Source organism: Oryzias latipes, chromosome 2, assembly GCF_002234675.1.
Source record: "Oryzias latipes chromosome 2, ASM223467v1".
NCBI lineage: Eukaryota > Metazoa > Chordata > Actinopteri > Beloniformes > Adrianichthyidae > Oryzias > Oryzias latipes.
The window spans coordinates 10,150,695-10,166,248 of record NC_019860.2 but is presented as its reverse complement, the minus strand read 5'-3'; the positions used below and the strand labels follow the sequence as shown (position 1 = coordinate 10,166,248).

The window sequence follows — 15,554 nt, the reverse complement described above, 5'->3', positions numbered from 1 at the left end:
TTCTTGAATAAATAATATTTTCCACACCTTTTGTTGGTCTTTACAAGTGACGCATTACTTCCAAACGCTGGCGCACAGCAGCAGCATTTGGCTCAAATGCGTGGAGATGGGGTTCAGGGTCGGGGCCAACACAGCAATAACTATATTATTTATGAGGATGAATTGCACAACTTGCCAATATTGCAGAACATATTTCACTTTCCTTTTATCAAATAAGTGTTCATTTGAATTTCTGTAATTTTCGTTTGATTTCTTTTGTTTTTTTCGCTGCTGATCGATCAAACGGGTCTTCGTGTAGGCTGTTAATTGTAAGACTTGCTTTGTGAAGTCTTAATGTTATTTATGAGAGGCAGTATTGTCATTTTCACTTTCACGTGTTTCTTCCATCTGCCGACGGTGTCGCCATTTCTCATTTTGTCACGGCTCGAGGGACGGAAACCCAAGTGCAGATAGGAATCAGGATGAGACTCAGGAATGCGCTTAGGAGCGATTTAATACTAACAGAAAGCGCCACCAGGTGGGATCACAAAAACACAAAAAACTCCTCAAGAGAGGGAACAACTAAGCTCAGACAAAAGGCCAAAGGACAAAAACAGACCTCAGTGTCGGCTGAGTAGGAAAACCACTGACTTAACAGGGACGCACCGACACTGAGGACTGAGTAGCATCAACTTAAATAAGCATGATTGCAAAGCGCAGGTAGCTGTGCACTCCTCCACAGAGAAGACCAGGCAGGAAAGGGAGGGGCCATCCAGGAGGAGCGACAGCTGACCTGCAAAACACAGAGGCAGTCAGGAAACAGAACAGAAAAACACCACACTGTGTCACATTTCACCCGTTTTTGTGCGTACGCCTGGGTCAGAGCTTGCGTGAACGACCGCAAATTTCCCCGTCAAGTTTGCTTTTTATAAATATCAATTATTGCGTAGAGAGTGGCGTACGCCTCCTTTTGTGCGCACGCAACGTTTATAAATGAGGCCCCAGGTCTTATATCGCACCTGCCAGGAGGGGGAGTTTCACTCTCGCTCGAGCATCATAACAATTTTTGGCTTCATTCATGATTCCAGACTCAAACGAGCAGATTATGTGACTTTCATGTTCCTTTTACTCCTGTGGGAAGTCCTGCAGAAAGTCGGCCTAGCTGCTTTTTAAAAGCCAACATTTTGGAAAAACTAAATTAAATAAAAATGATGAAAAATTTGTTGTATTTGTGTTTGAAACCTTGGAATGTTGAGAATGAGACCTATCACTTTGTTATTCCTTCATTAAAACAATCCTTCAAATTTACCCCCGTTTAGCCTATAACCCTTGTGCTATCTTAGATTACCCCACCCTTACATTGACGTGTTCTCCCTACCATGAAAAAGGTGGATAGATTTCATGTAATCCATGGACTCCAGTGAAGTGCACTGTCTAGTGGGTCTAGATGACCCAACTCCCAATGTTAAAGTGCCATGGATAGCACAAGGGTTACATGTGAATAAATGAGGAAAAGCACAGATCAAGCCAGGTCATACCACTACTATGAAGTATTGACCTCTACCTTATACAAGCTTCATATTCAACACTTCCCGTATTGTGACACGTATTGTGTCTATTTTCTGCAGAGTAATCCTTACGTGGTGTTTGTAGTAACACAAATAATTAATATTTCACAGTGAAATGTCTCCTTTTCATCAATCTGTGTTTTGGATCTATCTATTCAAATAACTTCTTTTTTTTAAGAATAATTTAAAATCAAGGTTTTCATTTCTTTGTAAATTTGCTGAATAGTTTCCTTGAAAACAACCTAAATAAGTCTGAAGCTCATGGTTATTTTCTGAATTAGCTTAGAGATAATTGATGGTCAATGAGAAAATCAAACCTCTGTTTTATTAATAAATGAATTCTTCAAGGACACACCTGTTATTATTTATTACATGTACTGATCTACCTCTAAATGGGCCCAGACTTGGATTTGACTGTCACACCAACAGTTTCATTTTAACTTCTGGTGTTTTCCTCAGTGCGTTTGCTGCAGACTAGCACTCTGGTGCATGCTGCCTCAGCCATGTGACTCATACTTCACACTCTGACCACACAGTTAACAAGCAGGCGATGGCTCCGCCCATCACACGGGTTCATCACTGCGAAACCTCTCAGATTATCCTGTGACTGACCCTCGTTTATTCTAGCTGGACCTACGATGCTCAGATTTGACACCAAAACGCACCCCACACCCCCACCCCACTCTATCGTGATACTCTGTATGGGTTGGCGTGCACAATATAAAGCGCTGACCAGGTTTTTGGCTCATCAAAAACATGCAGAAACATGTTCCAACCAACAGAGGGCAGCATTCACTCCTGTCAGGTTGGCTCCTCAGGTTTTAAGGAGATGAAAAGGAGAAAGTGGAAACTCAGTCAGATGGATGATGGCGCCCCGGAGGATGGAAACCAAGCCGGCAATCGTGTGCATGAAGACTCTGCTGCTGCTCTACTCCTTCATCTTCTGGGTAAGAAGCTTAATGTGTGTGTGGGTGTGTGTGTGTGGGTGGGTGTGCGTATGTGTGTGTGTGTGTGTGTGTGGGGGGTCTTCATCTACAAAAGTCCAATTCATTCAACAGTTTGGTCAAATCTTCTGTTACACCAATAAGTTGTTCCTCAGAGTCAGGTCACTGAAATGAATGAAGATGAATTTAGTGACTTTTCCACAATATCCGCAGTTGTGAGCCCAAAGAGTGACCATTAAACGGGTCAGGGGTTCATGACTGGACTCTGAGGAATGAGGAGGAAGATGACACCAGTGTGCCAATGAAGACGCTCTGGCAGCGGGAACAAACCCAAAAACAAATCAACACCTTGATTAGAATAGACGGGTCCCTGATCTAGTCGTTACCTATCTGACCTGACCTGACCTGACCTGACCTGATATACGGGAAACTGACAAGAACCAATGAGAATCACAAGACGAGCATGACGAGGTGTTTTTTAATCTGGTCATGTGAGAAGTCATATGACAAATTCATTTAACAGAAGGCATTGATCAACTGTCAACAGAACTAGAATTTTTCATCATTATTACTTTATTTTTTGGTCTAAATCAAAGGTTTTATAGTGGAAATAAAAAGTCTAAACCCACAGATGGAACTACCAGATTTTTGTGATGTGAAAATGTGTGACCACACTGGGAAAAATGTCCATTTGCGAAAACAAGTTAAAAAAGTAGAATACAAAATGTTTTCCTCTTGTTATGAGTGAATAATAATAATAGTAAAAATAATAATAATACATTTTATTTAAAAGCACATTTCAAAACACCCAAGGACACAGTTCAGGTTCCAAAGTAAAACACAATAAAATCCCAACATGTTACAAACAATCAAGAAGTTTTTTGATTTGATTTGATTTGAAATGGTTTATTTTAAGCAATTAAGTAGAAATAATACACAACAGCAATATAAACATCAGTTATACATTCATACAGGAACTAATCAAACTTAGGATAATTAGGCATATTAATAAATATTGCTTGAAAGGGAGTGGAAGGAAGCAAATTTATATAATCCCACCCCGTTATACTGTAACCATTTTATTACATGATTTATCAATATCCGGTTCCCAGTTTTTATCAGACAGAATTAAAAATCATAAGATATCGATAAAGCACATGACAAAGATGAATTACTTAAGTATTACGTCCAAAATAACTATTTTAGAAATCAACATGGCAAATGCAGATCAGTCATCTGAACTATATGCAGATTATGTTACTTATAAAAGCCATTCGTATGAATAAAACATAATACTATATCAGTAAAGTAGACACAACACTGTTTCAGGAATTTTCATAGCAAAAATTTCATCAAGTATCAAAAGTTAAAAACATGTGCAAAATTATGCTACATTAGGAAAGATTTTTGAATCAATTTATCAAGTTTTGGAGAAAGTGAAGTAATATCATTAAAAGTCAATCAATTTAACCATTTTCAATAAGTGATTAATCATTTGTTTTACTTTTTTAAATATTTTTTTTGTATTTTTTTTTTATAATAAAGTAATGCTGTAGGGGAAAAGTAAAAAGGGTCCATAACTGTCGATTGTCCAAGGTTGGTATTTCTTCTTTTACTGATAACAGCTGATCTTCTGGGTTCAAAACAGTTAATAGTTGAAATCATTGATAAATTAGATAGCAGAAGATGAAAAATTGTGATCAGGAAAAGCACATTTAAACAGATAGGTTTCGAGTCCGGATTTTAAAAAATTGAAAAAGAGTCACTGTTATGGAGGTCTGGGGGGAGAGAGTTCCAGAGTTGGGGAGCCGAGCGGCTGAAGGCACGGCTCCCCGTGGTGACCATACGGGCCGGAGGGACGGAAAGCTGAAGGGAGGAAGAAGACCGGAGAGAGCAAGCCACCGGAAGCCAGTGCAGCTGTTGGAGAATGGGAGTGATGTGATGGACAGAAGGAGTTCTGGTGATGATGCGGGCAGCTGAATTCTGAAGTTTATTCAAAGTTTTCTTGGGAAGACCAGAGAGAAGTGCATTGCGATAGTCAAGGTGAGAAGTGACCAGACTATGAAGTAAAATGGAAGAGGGGTGGATGGTGAGGGAGGTGCCGAGACGATCAATATTGCGTTGATGAAAGTATGGGGTGGCCATGGTCTAGTGGCAGGCCGGTCAACCCCCAATTGTAATGTTTTGGGTTCAATTCCCGCCTTGCCCGCCAATGTGTCAAAGTGTCGTCGGGCAAGACACCCAACCCCACATTGCCTCTGGTGGAAGGTTGGCACCACCGTTCAGCCATTTACCATTTATGCAGACCAAGTAATGCTATTGATGTGAGACTGAAAAGATAATGTACTGTCAAGGGGAAAACTGGAAAGGAATCAATGGAAAGTGTAAAATTGGAAACTTTGGAAAGGGTAGATTTGGAACCTACACGGAGTAATATGGTTTTATCACTGTTAAGTTTGAGTAAGTTTAAGGTAAACCAGGTTTTTATTTCAGACAGACAAGAGTAAAAGAAGCCAGGTGGAAGAGAAGAGTTCAGATCTCTGAACAGACATAGCTGAGTGTCATCTGCAAAACAATGAAAATCAATATTGAATTTACGAAATATTTTGCCAAGGGGTAGTAGGTGGATGAAGAAGAGGAGGGGACCAACAACAGAACCTTGAGGAACACCAGAGAAAATGAGTGAGAGTGGAGATTTGAAAGAATCCAGTTGGATAAACTGAGTGCGGTTAGAGAAGTCAGACTGAAACCAGCGGAGGGGGGTGGACTTGATACCGAGAGCTGAAAGTCTGAGAAGAATGATGGAGTGAGATATGGTGTCAAATCAAGGAGCATGATGATGGTGATGAGTCCAGAATCAGCTTCTAGGAGAAGATCAGTGTGTACCATTGGAACCAGTAGAATAAGTCTTGGTAGATTTCTCAAAATAAGTTATGTCCTGCCTCTTTAAGACTGAGTAAAATCTTAAAAATTAGCTATAAATATTCATATTTAGGTCTAATGCTTTGGTAAGTGGAATTATGTCTAAAAAAAGGGCATGTAAAAATTGTTTAATATCTTTAAAGTGGGCCTATTTGTAGACTTTTCTTAAATTATATCCTATTTTAAATATAACAAAAGCCCAGATATAATAAAGGAAGACTAGAATAACACATACATTTATTTTAAAACGTATATGTCAAATTAAACTTTCCAGTTTTTCTAAATATATAATGTAATGAGTATGTTTCTCAAAACGAGACCACTCACCACCACAAATAAAATAAAAACAAAACACTTTTATTAGAAATATAACTTAAAATAAGATGTTGGCTTAATGAAATGACTCACCAAGATATTCAAGATTCATTGTCTGAAAACAAGTCTTTACATTTTATTGCAAAGTTACTGGTAGCTTAATTTAGTCTTATATCAATTATTTAAAAAAAACATATGTCAACTAGAAACTTGACCAAAATACTCTGTGTGTGTAGGTGTGTATGTATTTCATATTTTATATATAGGGTGGCCGTGGTGCAGTGGTAGGGCAGTCGACCTTGGATCAGAATATTGCAGGTTCAATTCCTGCTTATATGTCAAAGTGTCCTTGGGTAAGACATTGAACCTTGCCTCTGGTGGAAGGTTTGTGCCAGTGTTCAGAAGCAGAGCCACCATGAGAGTGTGTGGTGAGATTTCATGTTTTTGCAGTGCAAAAGTTAAGAGCCAGAATTTCAAACTTTTTTTGGAACTTGCAACTAGAAATTAACCTTCCTGGTATGGAGTAAAAACAGAGACATAGTAGTCGTAACATAACATGAGTCTAACAAACCCTTAAACTAATGCTGTGTTAAATAATTACACTGCAAAAAAGGCCTTTTAGAACTAAGCCAAAAACTTTTACTTAACTGGGAGATTTTCCTAAATGTGTTTCATTTCCTTTCATTTCCTTTTCTGTGGCTCCTCCCCCTTAGGTGACAGGCATGGTCTTGCTGTCAGTGGGTCTATGGTGGCAGTTCATGTTGGGCCCCTACACCCTGTTGATCTCGAATGGCCCTTCCAACGCTCCCTACATGCTCACTGGCACTGGTGCTGCCATCGTTTTGTTCGGACTGTTTGGCTGCTTTGCGACCTGTAGGGGGCGCCCCTGGATGCTGAAATTGGTGAGTTTTGCTGACAGAAATCTTTGTGATCTCAACTGGAACTCTATAATTAGAAAAGAGACTTTACACTAGGTGTGATGGATACTTTCACCCTTTGACCCCTTGACCTGTCCTTTCTCTTTAGTATGCCGTTCTTCTGTGTCTTGTATTCATAATTGAGCTCATCGCAGGAATCTCTGGATTCGTCTTTCGCCACGAGGTAAAACATTATGCGTCCCCCTTTTGAAACTTTAAAACATGACCGAGCCTGAATGTCCATCTGCTTTCAGGTTAAAGAGACGTTCTTCGTCACCTTCAGAGAGGCTGTGATCAGATACGATGGACGTGACGACAAGAGTGTAGCGGTGGATGATGTTCAGCGTAAAGTGAGTCGGTCGCAACAGAATTTGTGGCATTTGAAACCAATTCCGACTGTTTAATATTTATGGTGCTCCTCTTGGATTAATTTTGGGACCCTGTAAATTTTGATTTCTCAAGTAAATATCATATATTATAAATATTTGTGCTCACAGCTTCTCTTTGAAAGAGCCTCTACAGTCATGTTAACCCTTGTGCTATCCTAGGCACTTTAACGTTGGGAGTTGGGTCATCTAGACCCACTAGACAATGCGCTGAACCTTTTTTCTTCAATGATATGTGTCCATGGTGTCCATGGATTACATTAAATCCTTTTCACCTTTATCCACTTTTGTTATGGTAGGGGTAACACGTCAATGTAAAGGTGGGGTCATCTGGACCCCACAGGATAGCACAAGGGTAAACCCAGATGATTAAAATAAATATTGATTTATATGTGTGGTTGCAGAGGATATACCTGAAAAAAAATCTCTTCAAACAGTCTTTCTTAAGCTCTGATTGTGTCTGTATGTCTGCAGCTACACTGTTGTGGAGTGTCTAACTACACCAGCTGGTTCAGCACTCTGTATTTTTCTGTCAGCGGTATTCCAACCAGCTGCTGCATTAGCTTCTCCAACTGCAACAGAGAGGACTTGAAGAACGCAACCCTGGCTGCAGGAAAAGTCCACAAGCAGGTCAGAGTACACACCTGCAGGCCCGGCATATAAACTGGGAGGTTAACTCAGGAGCATAAACTTTTTCAGCACTGATTGAAGTAAAGCTGCAAAAACACCTCCATCTTCATTATCCAGTCAGTCACATATATGTACAACTCATACCTGAAATATAGTATCCTTCTGTGCAGCAGCGCCCCCTGGTGTATTACAGTTCCTACAGTCAAAATAGATGTTTACACTATTAAAACCCGAATGACAACATACGAGTGAATATACACAAGTTAGAAGGGTTTTATACCAGAAGCCCAACAGGCTCTTGAGAAAGGATTGTCATCCATCCATCCATCCATCCATCCATCCATCCATTTTCAGAACTATGAAGGGATATATTTTACTTTATTTTTTAACACAATTGGGGGTTATGAATCTTCTGAAACACCAGAAGTATGTCTGAATAAACTCCTTTTGTACTTTAAGTCAAACTTTATGAAGTTATATTTGAGCCAACATACCGCAAACAAAACCTTCTAGGTAGCACATGAAAATATCAAACATATGCTTTCAAAACTTTTTTTTTTGGCTTTCAAAAAATATTTTTGCAACACAAACGTTTTGACATGCATTGTGTCTCATCTCGCTTTCTCCATATATTTGATTTTACGTTTATAAGTTTCAGACAAGTGAAACTTATAAACACTTATGAACTTATAAGTGACATATGTGCTGTCAAACAAAGTTTTTTTAAGGCAAGGAAAAAGTTTTTCAAAGTAAAAATTTTATATTTTCATTTGCTACTTAAAAAGTTTTGTTAACAATGTGTTGCCATAAATATCACTTCATTTGGAACCCCCTCAATGATGGCGCCAAACCAGCTACTGTTGGGCAAAGGCCAGGTACACCGGACAAAGGTTGCCAGTCGGTTGCAGATCACTAGACATAAAATATGTATACTGATCAAATTAAATTGAATTTATTTATAAAGCATGATTTAAAAAGTGCTAGAGATTACATCGTGATTGCAAAAATCCAATTTAGTCCCAATAAATGGGCAGACCTGTACGGGTCAGGTAGCTCACACAAAATGTCAAGGTTGTAGACATCTCTGTGAACCCATGCAGTGATAAAGTTCATGTGGCAACGATAAATTAAGAGTGACGTAGGCATTATGGCATTTTTATCCAGAATTTTCTCTCTTTCGGATCTCCCCCAAACCCTGCAATCTGTGCAAGGGGCCCAAAAGCCAAAGGTGCGGGTCTCCTGTGTGCCCTGTAAGGATTTGTCCATATTCTGCCCACAAACAGCGGGCTAGCTGTAAGGGAAGTTGTGACTAAGGCTTGACTAACAACAGAGTGTCACTTGTACATCAGAGGAATGTGCAACTTACATTAGCCTCACCAAACACGCAGAACAATTAAATCGGTGAATTCAAAAGGGGCCCAAGTCCAAGAGGTTTGTTTTTCCAGGAAATGATTTTAATTGCAAAGCTTAAAGGGAGGCTACCAAATGATTAATACTTTACCCAAATTTAGCACCAGTTCATAGCTTACAAATGCTATAATATGAAGCACCTCACTTTAATAATTTCAGAGGACTAGCAAACTAAAGTCTCTGGACTTGGGCCCTTCTTGAATTTAACAGGGGCTCTGCCATCTATGGGATAAAGCTAAACCCATGCAAGAGAGACCCAAGTCCAGGAATTTGGCCCCTCTTGCACTTATAGCATTATAAATGCTGTGCATAGTCAATACAATACAATGGCCTTGGGACTTTTTTGCACATAATCAGATAGCTTTTCCCTTGAAGACCATAGAACATATAATATCCCCCTCGAAAAAGAGATTCTTAATCTCAATGGGACAATTCCTGGGTAGATAAAGGTTATAAAAAAAACAAAAACATATAATATCTCTATTTTGAAAAATTGTGGACTTGTGTCCCTTTTGAATTTACCGATTCAATTTTACACCTTAAGGGAACTGCAAGACACACCTGCACTAATCTTCAGATGTGGCTGTCCTTTCTACGACCTTCATGGGCCGTAGATCAACCCCTGTACAGGTGCATGTGACAATACCAGAAGCTTTTAGCAACAAAACTGTTGACTCAGCTGAAGTCCACCCTTTGTCTGGCATTTTTCGGGACAACATTTTGATAAACTTTGTTAGAACAGAAGGTTTTAGAGTCTAGCCACAAAAATAGAGATAGTGTTAGATAGTGTAGAGATAGGGGTTGATCTTACAAAGAGGAACCTGTTTCCCCATGTTTATTTGCATTGGTTAAGGGGATAGGAGGTGTGAGTGGGGAGTGGAGGTTGTTTGGTGTGGGGGTGATTTTTAAATTGTTTTATGTTATTTATGTTTGGTGTAAAGCACTTTGTATTGCAAACAAAGATTGATTTGATTTGAATTTAGAACTGCTAAAATTTGTAAAATACGATCGTATCCACCAATTTTCATTAAACTCTTGCCACAAACTCTTGTCATCAATTGAATTAAGAAACTTTTATCAATGTTCCTCCTGGTAAAGTAATGATTCAATAAATAAAATACACAAGATTCTGGAGCAGAATGAAGTTTATGTTTATAGCAGTTATGCAGAAAAAGAGTAATCTAATCTTGAAGTACCAAATGCATGAAGTAACTTCTCTGCGTCATACTGAGATAAGATTTTTTTCTTATTTCACAAAAAGCACAAAGATAAAACTAGGACTTTCTAGAAACTTGATTTACGTAAGAAAAGAAGTTCAGATGGGCTTTTTTTCTTCTTTTATCCCCAAATCTTATCAGCCACAGACAGATGCATCCACCACTTTCTTCAAGTCTCAATCTGATCATCTTTGATCTATTTCACAGTAGTCTTTTGAGTATGATTATGCCTTTCAAGCCCAAACGAATAAACTTGTGTCATTTTCTGGAACATAGGTTGACCTGGTGCATCGTGTTGGGGTGGGGGTCGGGAGACGGAGTTCCAGTGACACCAATCTATGTTGGAGCATGACCAGCAAGGGGGGGGGGGGGGGGGGGGGTGTAACAAAATAAATAAAAAGATAAATTAATAGTTAAATAAATATGTAAAGGCAAATATCAATCAGTAGGGGGAAGAAACAATACAATTGAGGACATAAAGAAATAAGGTTAAATAGACCCCCCCCCCCAATCAGGCTTTGTTTGCTTTAGACACGTAGGTAGCATCCACCCCTCCTTGCAACCCTTCTCAGTGCATACGCTACACATTAAACACCTTCTTCTTTCTCTTTCGGCTTTTCCCATCAGGGGTCGCCACAGCGAATCATCCTTTTCCACCTCACTCTATCATGAACATCTTCTACCCTAACGTTAGCCAACTTCATGTCCTCTGTTAAGACATCCATATACCTCCTCTTTGGCCGTCCTCTTGCCCTCCTGCCAGGCAGCTCCATCTCCAACATCCTTCTACCAATATATCCACTATCCCTCCTCTGAACATGTCCAAACCATCTCAGTCTGGCTTCTCTGACTTTGTCGCTAACACAGGCAACATGAGCCGTCCCTCTGATGTACTCGTTCCTTATCCTGTCTAACCTGGTCACTCCTAAGGAGAACCTCAACATCTTCATCTCTGCTACCTCCATCTCAGCCTCTTGTCTCTGTCTCATTGCTACCGTCTCTAACCCATAGAGCAGAGCTGGTCTCACCACTGTCTTGTACACCATTCCTTTGAGTCTTGCTGGCACTCTTCTGTCACACAACACTCCTGACACTTTCCTCCAACCGCTCCAACCTGCCTGCACTCGCCTCTTCACCTCTTTTCCACACTCCCCATCACACTGAACTGTTGACCCCAAGTACTTAAACTCCTGCACCTTCTTCACCTCAGTCCCCTGTAACCTAACGCTTCTACCTTGATCCCTCTCGTTCAGACACATGTATTCTGTCTTACTACGACTGACCTTCATGCCTCTTCTTTCCAGAGCAAACCTCCACCTCTCTAGCTGTTCCTCCACCTGCTCTCTACTCTCACTGCAAATTACAATGTCATCCGCAAACATCATTGTCCAGGGAGATTCCTTTCTTACCTCGTCTGTCAGCCTGTCCATCAGCATAGCAAACAAAAAAGGACTCAAAGCTGATCCTTGGTGTAGTCCCACCTCCACCTTGAACTCCTCTGTCTGACCTACAGCACATCTCACCACCGTCATACTTCTCTCATACATGTCCTGAACTACTCTGACATACTTCTCTGCCACTCCAGACGACCTCATACAGTACCACAGCTCCTCCCTCGGCACCCTGTCATACGCCTTCTCTAAATCTACGAACACACAATGCAGCTCCTTCTGACCTTCTCTGTACTTTTCCATCAACATTCTCAAAGCAAAAATGGCATCAGTGGTGCTCTTACGGGGCATGAAACCATACTGCTGCTCACAAATCTCCACCTTCTTCCTAAGCCTGGCTTCCACTACTCTTTCCCACAGCTTCATTGTGTGGCTCATCAACTTTATTCCTCTATAGTTGCTGCAGTTCTGCATGTCACCCTTGTTTTTAAAGATCGGGACCAGAACGCTTCTCCTCCATTCCTCAGGCATCTTCTCACTCTCTAAAATCCTATTGAACAACCTTGTTAGAAATTCCACTGCTGTCTCTCCTAGGCACTTCCATACCTCCACAGGTACGTCATCAGGACCAACGGCCTTTCCGCTCTTCATCCTTTTCAGAGCCTTCCTAACCTCATCCTTTCCAATCTCTGCTACTTCCTGCTCCACAACAACCACATCTTCCTCCCTTCTTTCCCTGTCATTTTCCTCGTTCATCAGCTCCTCAAAATACTCCTTCCATCTTTTCTGTACACTCTCTTGGGTTGTTAGCACCTTTCCATCTCTGTCCTTAATCACCCTTATCTGTTGCACGTCCTTCCCATCTCTGTCTCTCTGTCTGGCTAGCCTGTACAAGTCCTTCTCTCCTTCCTTTGTGTCTAACCTGTCATAAAGCTCATCGTAAGCTTTCTGTTTGGCCTTTGCCACCTCTCTCTTCACTCTACGCTGCGCTTCCTTGTACTCCTGTCTACCTTCCTCAGTCCTTTCTACATCCCACTTCCTTTTAGCCAACCTCTTCCTCTGGACGCATTCCTGTACTTCCTCATTCCACCACCAAGTCTCTTTACCGTCTTTCCTCTTTCCAGATGACACACCTAGCACCTTCCTACCTGTTTCCCTGATAATCTCTGCTGTAGTTTCCCAGTCCTCTGGAAGCTCATCCTGACCACCCAGGACCTGCCTCAACTTCTGCCTAAATTCCTCACAAGTTTCTTCATTCTGGAGCTTCCACCACTTGGTCTTCTTTTCTGTTTTCCCTATCTTCTTCTTCCTGACCTCCAGAGTCATCTTACACACCACCATGCGGTGCTGTCTGGCTACACTCTCTCCTACCACCACTTTGCAGTCATTAACCTCTCTCAAATGACCTCGTCTACATAGGATGTAGTCCACCTGAGTACTCCTACCTCCACTTCTGTATGTCACTCTATGTTCCTCTCTCTTCTGGAAGTAAGTGTTGACTACAGCCATTTCCATCCTCTTCGCAAAGTCCACCACCATCTGTCCCTCCAGATTCCTTTCCTTCACACCAAACCTGCCCATCACCTCCTCATCACCTCTGTTGCCCTCACCAACATGCCCATTAAAGTCTGCTCCAATAACAACTCTCTCTCCTCTGGGCTACACATTAAACACCAACATACAAAAATACACTCACATAGGGCCCTCTGGTGGACTTGTTTCTGTATGCCCTGGTTCACCTATTGCACCTCTTTAAATACACACACACCAAAGAGAGCCGGATGGCCATGTAGTTCCCTGTCCCCTGTCTGCCCCCCAGACTGGTTGAGACGGGCTGGCGTCTGCTGTCGGGGTGTTGGTGGGGTGTGGAGGTTCCTGCGTCCCTGACCTTGCGGCTTTTTTCCACGTTGCTCTCAGCAACTAGAGTCTGGTCCTCAGGCTCACCAACATCTGGCCCTGTCTGGGGCCTCTGTTGGTCACCTTTGTCCAACTTCCTAGTCGGACGGTCGGTTTCTGCTGCTTCCCCCATTTTGTCCTTGGTGGGGCTGGCGGGCAGGTTACACGGGTGTGCAGTGCGGGCTGACCATAGGTTGTTACGGCTTGCCTCTGGGGTTGGGGTAAGTGGGGCCTCCGACTCCCGGGCGGTGGCGTGCCTCTAGTCTGGGCGTTGGCATGGGTCTCAAGCTGTCAGGCTATTGGGCCCTACCCAGGGCGCCTAGGGGTAGGGCGGGGCCAGTCCCTGCCCGGGCTGGGGCTCCGGCTCTGCGCCCTCTCTGTTCCTCCTACTCCTCGGCCGGGGGGCTGCCGGGTCTTGGCCTCCGTTTTCGTGGTGGGGGTCCGGTTCCTTGTTTGATGGTGGGTTTCTTGGATGACTGGATCGCCTGGGATGCTGCGCTGTCTGTCCCTAGCTCTGGGGTGTGGGGGGTGGGGCCACCAGTCTTTACTGGAGCATCAAGGTACACTCTAGCACACGTTCTTTCAACCCACCAGCTTATTTACTTTTGCACAAACATGGGCATGGATATTGTGCATTGTGTGATATTGTGTGCATAAGCCTTGTGAGATCAATATTCCATCATTAACGTATAAATATAGTGCCAGTCTGTAAATAGCTCTGTGCAGTCTATTTGTTGATGTGTGAAGTAAGTCACGCAATTAAATTATGACACTCTTATGTTATGACTTTGAATTATCGACTGCCCCCCCCTCCCTATCTCCCCCATTCTAACCCCTTATCTCCCTTTCTCTTCTTTTCTTCCGGTCCAACAAGGAATGCATACAAATATAATTATCAAAAATAAATCTTAGCCTCAAATACAAAAAAGGGTTTTCTACAAATACACACTCAGTTTGTCTGAAGAGCCATAAACCCCCACTGTAACAGTAAAATCTGTCCAACACAAGAGGCCTTCAGCTCTGACCTGCTTCCTCAGCTGTTGAACAGAACAAGTAAAAAAATAAAAAAAAAAAGGAAATATTGCTCAACGCAAGACATAAAATTAGTCACCATCTTTTTTTTTGGAATTAAACATGAGCTGTCTGCATCAGGTATGTGGCTGATGGTACTGTCTCCTTAGGGCTGTTTTGAGTTGGTGGTGTCCTTCATCGAGAACAACGTTGGAATCATTGCTGGAGTAACTTTTGGCATCGCCTTCTCTCAGGTACAGATGTGACACCGCTGCTGCATATTACTGCAGGATTTCTCTGTGAAAGCTTTGGCAGTTAACGGGTTTTGTGTGTGTCAGGTGTTCGGGATGTGTCTGGCCTGCTGCCTTTCCCACTTCATCAGCTCGTACCAGTACGAGATGGTTTGACAGGTACGTTATTATTTTTTATGAATATCAAATTTGATTCTATTTCCATCCACCACACTGTCTGACTTCTTTTGGTTTCTCTTCTGTTTTACAGAAAACATCACGATCGGATCACTTTAACAACCAGCAGCAAACTGATATCATCTTTTTGTGTTTGTTTTAAGAGTTTCATTCTTTTCTTGTTAAGAATTTTTCTGTGACACCAGAATGTTTATCGGACGGTGTGTAACAGACTGGTTCAGGATGCCTTAACTTCCTGATGTTGAAGAAATTCCTTATGAATTAAGAAGATCTAAACTGTAAAAACAGTTCATCTGTTTATGAAGAATAATAAACTTGTTTGTGAGCGGTGAATATCTGTTCTGGACTGGATCATTTTTTTTCCCAGGAGAAGGTAAGAGCTGTTTTTTTGTTTGTTTTTTCTTCATTTTATAAATTATAAATTATATATATATATATATATATATATATATATATATATATATATATATCATAACTGATTTAATGTGTCATATGCATGTACTTTTAAGTGTAAGCATCTATATTATGAGTAAATCATCC

The 15,554-nt window shown here is 41.4% G+C and overlaps 1 protein-coding gene across 1 annotated transcript; it reads left to right on the top strand.

Moving 5' to 3' along the window:
- Positions 1 to 1,412: 1,412 nt before the first annotated feature.
- Positions 1,413 to 15,347, top strand: LOC101162269 (tetraspanin-7). The gene is made up of 8 exons (XM_023962980.1): positions 1,413 to 2,494; positions 6,442 to 6,630; positions 6,755 to 6,829; positions 6,900 to 6,995; positions 7,506 to 7,661; positions 14,757 to 14,840; positions 14,925 to 14,996; positions 15,088 to 15,347. Exons 1-7 carry the CDS (start codon positions 2,411 to 2,413, stop codon positions 14,991 to 14,993), a joined length of 753 nt encoding a protein of 250 aa, XP_023818748.1. The 5' UTR covers positions 1,413 to 2,410; the 3' UTR covers positions 14,994 to 14,996; positions 15,088 to 15,347.
- Positions 15,348 to 15,554: the final 207 nt, after the last annotated feature.